The 9313-nt window shown below is 53.0% G+C and overlaps 1 protein-coding gene across 1 annotated transcript in view; it reads right to left on the bottom strand.

Annotated features, from left to right (window-relative positions):
* Positions 1-75: 75 nt before the first annotated feature.
* Positions 76-9313, bottom strand: part of LOC139245898 (protein Aster-B-like) — a gene marked incomplete at both ends in the record, with an annotated part of 27351 nt that continues 18113 nt past the window's right edge. Inside the window, 6 exons of the mRNA XM_070871352.1 lie at positions 76-187; positions 716-858; positions 2050-2168; positions 3753-3890; positions 5703-5880; positions 8809-8977. Of these exons, the coding sequence (XP_070727453.1) occupies positions 76-187; positions 716-858; positions 2050-2168; positions 3753-3890; positions 5703-5880; positions 8809-8977 (859 nt within the window). The remainder of the gene's footprint in view (positions 188-715; positions 859-2049; positions 2169-3752; positions 3891-5702; positions 5881-8808; positions 8978-9313) is intronic.

The raw sequence follows: 9313 nt of genomic DNA, 5'->3' as shown, positions 1-9313 counted from the left end.
GGACACTTGGGGAGGGGAGCGGGAGGGACAGTTCGGGTCAACCCCCTCTCCCGCTCTCCCCGCCCCCCATCGCACGCTCTGTACCCAGGTGCTGGAAGTGTTCGGCCAGGCCGCTCGAGTGTTCCGCTCAATGAAAGCCCTCACCAGGTTCCAGGGCTGCTTCCTGTAGCGGATCTCGGAGGAAATTCTGTTCAAACAAAGACGGACCAGCGATCAAAACTCTGATACTTAGTGTCAGACCACAAACAGGGTGGGGGAAGTGAGAGAGAGAGAGAGAGAGAGAGAGAGAGAGAGAGAGAGAGAGAGAGAGAGACTGGGGAGGGGGAGAGAGAGAGACTGGGGGGAGAGAGAGACTTGGGGGGGAGAGGGGGAGAGAAGGAGAGAGAGAGAGAGAGAGAGAGAGAGAGAGGGAGAGAGGGAGAGCGAGGGAGAGAGAGGGAGAGAGCGAGCGACCGGGGGAGAGAGCGCGACCGGGGGAGAGAGAGCGCGACCGGGGGAGAGAGAGCGCGACCGGGGAGAGAGAGCGCGACCGGGGGAGAGAGAGCGCGACCGGGGGAGAGAGAGCGCGACCGGGGGAGAGAGAGCCTGGGGAAGGGGGAGAGAGAGAGAGAGAGCCTGGGGAAGGGGGAGAGAGAGAGAGAGAGACTGGGAGGGGGGGGGTCGGAGGGAGGCTGTCTGACCCCCCGGCCCCCCCCGGGCTGTGACCCCGGCCTACCTCAGTCGACACTTGTTGCGGGCCACACACATCAGACAGTAGCGGTTGACGGTGTAGAAGTAATCCTGGTACGGATGGCCCTGGGTCACCACCTCTGCATCCACCACGTAACACTCGCTCTGCTGGCTGCTCTTGTACAGCGTCTGAGGAGAGAGCGGGGTCTGGCAATGGTAGCAGCATTCAGGCAGAGAGGGGCCCCTCCTCCCTGCTCCCTCCCCTTCCTCCCCTCTTCCCTGCTTCCTCCCCTCACTCCCAGCTCCCTCCCTCCCCTCGCCACCCCCCACCCACCCTCCTTTCTCCCCCGCCCCACATACACCCACAGACCCCCCCCCCACACCCACAGACCCCCCACACACCCACAGACCCCCCCCCACACACCCACAGGCCACCCCCACCCACACCCCCACACACACCTACCCCCCCCACACACCCACAGAACCCCCCACACACCCACAGACCCCCCCACACACCCACAGAACCCCCCCACACACCCACAGAACCCCCCCACACACCCACAGACCCCCCCACACACCCACAGACCCCCCCCCCCACACACCCACAGACCCACCCCCCACACACCCACACACCCCCCCACACACCCACAGACCCCCCCACACACCCACAGACCCCCCCTACACACGCACAGACCCCCCCCACACACCCACAGACCCCCCCCCACACACCCACAGACCCCCCCCACACACCCACAGACCCCCCCCACACACCCACAGACCCCCCCTACACACGCACAGACCCCCCCCCACACACCCACACCCCCCCCACACACACCCACAGACCCCCCCACACACCCACACACCCACCCCCCACACACCCACAGACCCCCCCCACACACCCACAGATCCCCCCCACACACCACCCCCCCACACACCCACAGACCCCCCCCACACACCCACAGACCCACCCCCCACACACCCACAGACCCCCCCCACACACCCACAGACGCCCCCCACACACCCACAGACCCCACCCCCCACACACCCACCCCCCACACACCCACAGACCCCCCCACACACCCACAGACCCCCCCCACACACCCACAGACCCACCCCCCACACACACCCACAGACCCCCCCCACACACCCACAGACCCTCCCCCACACACCCACAGACCCACCCCCCACACACCCACAGACCCCCCACACACACCCACAGACCCACCCCCCACACACCCACAGACCCCCTCCCACACATACCAACAGATCCCCCACACAACCCACAGACCCTCCCCCACACACACACACTGCCCCCCTCCCCCCACACACTCCCCCCCCACCCGCCCCACACATCGCCCCCATCCCCCTACACCCCCATACCTGGGTTTCGATCCCCGGGGCAGTTTTGGGCCCCAGCGGGTTGCTGATCGCGATGGTATAGGTCAGCACCCGGCTCTGGTTCCCATCCACGTTTCCCCTCCACGGAGCCACCGTCACATCTGGAAACAGACAAAAGGCCCGTTATCATCGAGAGGCTCGGGACTGGACCAACGACTCACGACAATCGTCCCGCTTGTGCGTCAACACAAGAGGTGGGAAAACGGACTGAGCATTGGAACGGGAGCAAGCCGATCACCACCACAGTCACACAACCAGGTCCGGCAAACCGACAGACCGCACAGCACCTCACTGTAACTGTACAGAGTCACTGTTTATTCAGGGTAAGGGTCACTCACTAACTGTACAGAGTCACTGTTTATTCAGGGTAAGGGTCACTCACTGTGTAACTGTACAGAGTCACTGTTTATTCAGGGTAAGGGTCACTCACTAACTGTACAGAGTCACTGTTTATTCAGGGTAAGGGTCACTCACTAACTGTACAGAGTCACTGTTTATTCAGGGTAAGGGTCACTCACTAACTGTACAGGGTCACTGTTTATTCAGGGTAAGGGTCACTCACTAACTGTACAGAGTCACTGTTTATTCAGGATAAGGGTCACTCACTAACTGTACAGAGTCACTGTTTATTCAGGGTAAGGGTCACTCACTGTAACTGTACAGAGTCACTGTTTATTCAGGGTAAGGGTCACTCACTGTAACTGTACAGAGTCACTGTTTATTCAGGGTAAGGGTCACTCACTGTGTAACTGTACAGAGTCACTGTTTATTCAGGGTAAGGTTAACTCTCTAACTGTACAGAGTCACTGTTTATTCAGGGTAAGGGTCACTCACTAACTGTACAGAGTCACTGTTTATTCAGGGTAAGGGTCACTCACTGTGTAACTGTACAGAGTCACTGTTTATTCAGGGTGAGGGTCACTCACTGTAACTGTACAGAGTCACTGTTTATTCAGGGTAAGGGTCACTCACTAACTGTACAGAGTCACTGTTTATTCAGGGTAAGGGTCACTAACTGTACAGGGTCACTGTTTATTCAGGGTAAGGGTCACTCACTGTAACTGTACAGAGTCACTGTTTATTCAGGGTAAGGATCACTCACTGTAACTGTACAGAGTCACTGTTTATTCAGGGTAAGGGTCACTCACTGTGTAACTGTACAGAGTCACTGTTTATTCAGGGTAAGGGTCACTCACTGTAACTGTACAGAGTCACTGTTTATTCAGGGTAAGGGTCACTCACTAACTGTACAGAGTCACTGTTTATTCAGGGTAAGGGTCACTCACTGTAACTGTACAGAGTCACTGTTTATTCAGGGTAAGGGTCACTCACTGTAACTGTACAGGGTCACTGTTTATTCAGGGTAAGGGTCACTCACTGTAACTGTACAGAGTCACTGTTTATTCAGGGTAAGGGTCACTCACTGTAACTGTACAGAGTCACTGTTTATTCAGGGTAAGGGTCACTCACTGTAACTGTACAGAGTCACTGTTTATTCAGGGTAAGGGTCACTCACTAACTGTACAGAGTCACTGTTTATTCAGGGTAAGGGTCACTCACTAACTGTACAGAGTCACTGTTTATTCAGGGTAAGGGTCACTCACTAACTGTACATTGACTGTTGGACAATAAAGCTTATAACGTACACACAAAAGCCGAAGAGAGTTAATGTCCCAGGAACATACCTGTGAATCTGCGATTATCGAGAAAGTGGTGCAAAAACTGCGAATCAGTGAAGAGCATTTGGTAGAGTTTGTCGACAGCGATGCGGAAAACCAGATTAATGTACAGCCTCCCCAGGTCGGTGCAGAATGGCTCCACCTCTGCTTCACACAAGGAAACAAAGCAGATCAGCGGGAAGCAGATTGAAGGGCGCGAACACGATGGGCCAAGGGGCCTCCCACTGAGCTGTAAATGTCTGGGATTCTATCACTGCCCTCTCATGGCCCATTCAGTGAGAACTCAAGGACCGGGAGCAGGAGTCGGCCATTCTGCCCCTCGAGCCAGCTCTGCCAGTCAATGGGATCAGGGCTGATGGCTTACACTTGATGCCGAAGCCTGGGATCGAGGAGGGGACTCCTGGGACTGGCGGGGGGAGGGGAGTACTGGGGGGATTGTACTATGAGGAGAGATTGAGTAGAGTGGGCCGATAGTCTCTGGCGTTTAGAAGAATGAGAGGTGATCTCATTGAAACATACACAATACTTACAGGGCTTGACAGGGAAGATGCAGGGAGGGTGTTTCCCCCCGGGTTGGGGAGTCTCGAACCAGGGGTCACAGTCTCAGGATAAGGGTCGGCCATTTAGGATGGAGATGAGGAGGAATTCCTTCACTCAGAGGAGGGTGAATCTTTGGAATTCTCTGCCCCAGAGGGCTGTGGAGGCTGTCATTGAATATATTCAAGGCTGAGATTGATAGCGTTTTGGATATTAAGGGAATCGCGGAATCGGGCGGGAAAGTGGAGTTGCGGTCAATGATCAGTCGTGATCTCATTGAATGGCGGAGCAGGCTCGAGGAGCCGATTGGCTGAATCCTGCTCCCAATTCTGACGAATCCTGTGGGGATTAAGCAGCGGAAGTGGAGGGCGAAGGATACGACATTTCAAACCGAGGCCGATCGCGTCTCCTGGCACCCCTCCCACCAAACTCTCACCCACCCACCAACCTCAGCAGCAACAATTTCACTGCTCAGTCAACGCTCAACACGGAGCCACATCAGAGTAACGTCCCCCCCCACCCCACCGCCCCCAGTCCCTGTATCCCAGGGGTGTGCTTCCCCCACAGTACCTGTATCCCAGGGGTGTGTCAGGACCCTCCCCCAGTACCTGTATCCCAGGGGTGTGTCAGGACCCTCCCCCAGTCCCTGTATCCCAGGGGTGTTCCCCCCCCCCCCCAATCACTGTACCTCGGAGGGGGGGGGTGGCCCGGACCCTCCCCAGATGTGGTCGGTGCTACACAGAGGTAAGTTTGTTAAATAGCCTCCCGCTACCCTAGACCCAGAGAGGGACCATTTGCCCCAGCAAGCCCAGACTGCCGTTTGTCCCGGATTTATCATTCCTCAGTTAAAGCAAGCGTCATTGTATTTAACACGGCATTCGGAGCCTCGGACAGGTCCGCCGGTGATTGAATGCAGCAGTACAAGTACAAGTCGGCTCAATCACAAAGTTTAAGATGGAGTAAGAGAAAATGGAAGTGGAATCTGTAACTCTATTGGTGGAGGAGGTGATCTTCACTCCACCCCTCTCGACACCAAGTTCCCAGTCACACACACAAGGCCTCCAGGATTAGAGAGGGCAATGTGCCTTTACACGTCCCCTCACCTCCAGCTACCTTCTCCACCACCACCTGATCCCTGCCTCTCCGCGCCCGCAATTGTTCGCCACGCCGGAAACAGCACCCATCTTAACCGCCGCACTTTAAAATCCTCCCTCTCCAATTGGGGGCATATCCGAGATACCGTCAGTGCAGCTCCCGACAGCCAATGTCACACAGACAGACTTCCCGAATACGTAGCTCCGCCGGGAATGGGGGGAAATCAGGGAGCTACCCCGAGATCTCCCGACATATCCCCAGCCTCGGCCACACACTGCCCACCCCCAGCACTCTCCCCCTCCCCCGCACCGACTCGCCCAATACCATCGTCCTGGGTTTCTGACGAGTCGCTGAGCTCGGTCGGAATGTCGTCATCAATGAGGTCCAAAGATGGCAGGCTTCCCGTTAACTGGAGCGCTGGTTCCTCGGCAACCAGGCTCATGTCCGGAGAGTTGGCGGCCAGCAAGTCACGTTCAGTCGCTGCTAATGGTGACTCACTGAGCTGAAGAGGGAGGGAAAGAGTATCAGAAACATAGAAAATAGGTGCAGGAGTAGGCCATTCGGTTCTTCGAGCCTGCACCGCCATTCAATGAGTTCATGGCTGAACATGCAACTTCAGTACCCCCTTCCTGTTTTCTCCCCATACCCCTTGATCCCCCTAGTAGTAAGGATTACATCTAACTCCATTTTGAATATATGTAACGAACTGGACTCAACAACTTTCTGTGGTAGAGAATTCCACAGGTTCACCACTGTCTGGGCGAAGAAGTTTCTCCTCATCTCGGTCCGAAATGGCTTACCCCTTATCCTTAGACTGTGACCCCTGGTTCTGGACTTCCCCAATATTGGGAACATTCTTCCTGCATCTAACCTGTCTAAACCCATCAGAATTTTAAACGTTTCTATGAGATCCCCTCTCATTCTTCTGAACTCCAGTGAATACAAGCCCAGTTGATCCAGTCTTTCTTGATATGTCAGTCCCGCCATCCCGGGAATCAGTCTGGTGAACCTTCGCTGCACTCCCTCAATAGCAAGAATGTCCTTCCTCAAGTTAGGAGACCAAAACTGTACACAATACTCCAGGTGTGGCCTCACCAAGGCCCTGTACAACTGTAGTAACACCTCCCTGCCCCTGTACTCAAATCCCCTCGCTATGAAGGCCAACATGCCATTTGCTTTCTTAACTGCCTGCTGTACGTGCATGCCAACCTTCAATGACTGATGTACCATGACACCCAGGTCTCGTTGCACCTCCCCTTTTCCTAATCTGTCACCATTCAGATAATAGTCTGTCTCTCTGTTTTTAACCACCAAAGTGGATAACCTCACATTTATCCACATTATACTTCATCTGCCATGCATTTGCCCACTCACCTAACCTATCCAAGTCACTCTGCAGCCTCATAGCATCCTCCTCGCAGCTCACACTGCCACCCAACTTAGTGTCATCTGCAAATTTGGAGATACTACATTTAATCCCCTCGTCTAAATCATTAATGTACAATGTTAACAGCTGGGGCCCCAGCACAGAACCTTGCGGTACCCGACTAGTCACTGCCTGCCATTCTGAAAAGTACCCATTTACTCCTACTCTTTGCTTCCTGTCTGACAACCAGTTCTCAATCCATGTCAGCACACTACCCCCAATCCCATGTGCTTTAACTTTGCACATTAATCTCTTGTGTGGGACCTTGTCAAAAGCCTTCTGAAAGTCCAAATACATCACATCAACTGGTTCTCCCTTGTCAACTCTACTGGAAACATCCTCAAAAAATTCCAGAAGATTTGTCAAGCATGATTTCCCTTTCACAAATCCATGCTGACTTGGACCTATCATGTCACCTCTTTCCAAATGCGCTGCTATGACATCGTTAATAATTGATTCCATCATTTTACCCACTACTGATGTCAGGCTGACCGGTCTATAATTCCCTGTTTTCTCTTTCCCTCCTTTTTTAAAAAGTGGTGTTACATTGGCTACCCTCCACTCCATAAGAACTGATCCAGAGTCAATGGAATGTTGGAAAATGACTGTCAATGCATCCGCTATTTCCAAGGCCACCTCCTTAAGTACTCTGGTATGCAGTCCATCAGGCCCTGGGGATTTATCAGCCTTCAATCCCATCAATTTCCCCAACACAATTTCCCGACTAATAAGGATTTCCCTTAGTTCCTCCTTCTTACTCGACCCTCTGACCCCTTTTATATCCGGAAGGTTGTTTGTGTCCTCCTTAGTGAATACCGAACCAAAGTACTTGTTCAATTGGTTTGCCATTTCTTTGTTCCCCATTATGACTTCCCCTGATTCTGACTGCAGGGAACCGACGTTTGTCTGTATTAACCTTTTTCTCTTTACATATCTATAGAAACTTTTACAGTCCGTCTTAATGTTCCCTGCAAGCTTCCTCTCTGACCTCTCACTCTCTCCCCCCCTCCAGGGCACCACAATCCCATTCTCTTCCATCTCCACACTTCCCCAACGCTGACTCCCCAAGGCAGACTCCTATGGAACAACATTCACCAAACTTCCAGTCCAGAGAATTACTTTAACCACCATCACTTGCTTTTTGTCTGCGAAACCCCAATCCTCTATCTCTGTGGCCAGAAGCCCTTAATCCCATCTTGTCCCTGTGCCTTGCATTAATTCAATCGGCAAGAAATATACAGGGAACGCGAGCTGGGGAATACAGACAAGGAGGAACGGTCCCAGGTCACAGGATGCCTGAATAAGAACATAAGAAATAGGAGCAGGAGTGGGCCATTCGGCCCCTCAAGCCTGCTCTGCCATTTAATACGATCATGGCTGATCCGATCATGGACTCAGCTCCACTTCCCTGCCCATCCCCTTATCCCCTTATCGGTTAAGAAACTGTCCATCTCTGTCTTAAATATATTCAATGTCCCGGCTTCCACAGCTCTCTGAGGCAGATAATTCCACAGATTTACAACCCTCTGAGAGAAGAAATTCCTCCTCATCTCAGTTTTAAATGGGCGGCCCCTTATTCTAAGACCATGCCCCCTAGTTCTAGTCTCCCCCATCAGTGGAAACATCCTCTCTGCATCCATCTTGTCAAGCCCCCTCATAATCTTATACGTTTCGATAAGATCACCTCTCATTCTTCTGAACTCCAATGAGTAGAGGCCCAACCTCCTCAACCTTTCCTCATAAGTCAACCCCCTCATCCCCGGAATCAACCGAGTGAACCTTCTCTGAACTGCCTCCAAAGCAAGTATATCCTTTCGTAAATACGGAGACAAAAACTGCACGCAGTACTCCAGGTGTGGCCTCACCAATACCCTGTATAACTGCAGCAAGACTTCCCTGCTTTTATACTCCATCCCCTTTGCAATAAAGACCAAGATACCATTGGCCTTCCTGATCACTTGCTGTACCACGCACTTTATCCCAGATCGTCAGTAAGCTTCTCACAGCAAGAATTACCGCTGGAGCAGTGTCGGGGCCCTCCACAACAGTCAGAGCAGGCTCAGGGAGAGGTTGGAGGTCGGCTGCAGGGCTGGATTTCAGTTTCATCTCAATACTGTTTCGCAAAGGTGCGTCGTTCATTTCTGTGGCATTGATTGGCAGCTCCTCACCGTTCCTGTCGACACATCATGCTCAACGTAAGACACGGACTGCGATTTACCCATTATACATATCCCGAACAATGTCCCAAACACCCACAGTGCACATACCCAAGTTACAGATCCCTGGCTTAATCACAAAGGATTGGCTCACTATTTACTTGTGCCTTGTGGATTGGTATTGCATCTGACAATAACAAAATGGTCAAATTGTCCATTCCCAGGGTGTCAGGGCACAATTTAGCAACCTGCTGTTTAGCTTCTGCTAAAAGTGCAGGATGTGATATTTGTTCGATTAAACGTCGTCAACACAATGGGTCCAAGATCATATCAGGAATCCAGACAATTGGGCC

The sequence above is a fragment of the Pristiophorus japonicus genome, unplaced genomic scaffold (assembly GCF_044704955.1).
Source record: "Pristiophorus japonicus isolate sPriJap1 unplaced genomic scaffold, sPriJap1.hap1 HAP1_SCAFFOLD_2454, whole genome shotgun sequence".
Lineage (NCBI taxonomy): Eukaryota > Metazoa > Chordata > Chondrichthyes > Pristiophoridae > Pristiophorus > Pristiophorus japonicus.
This window is presented reverse-complemented; position numbering and strand designations above follow the sequence as displayed.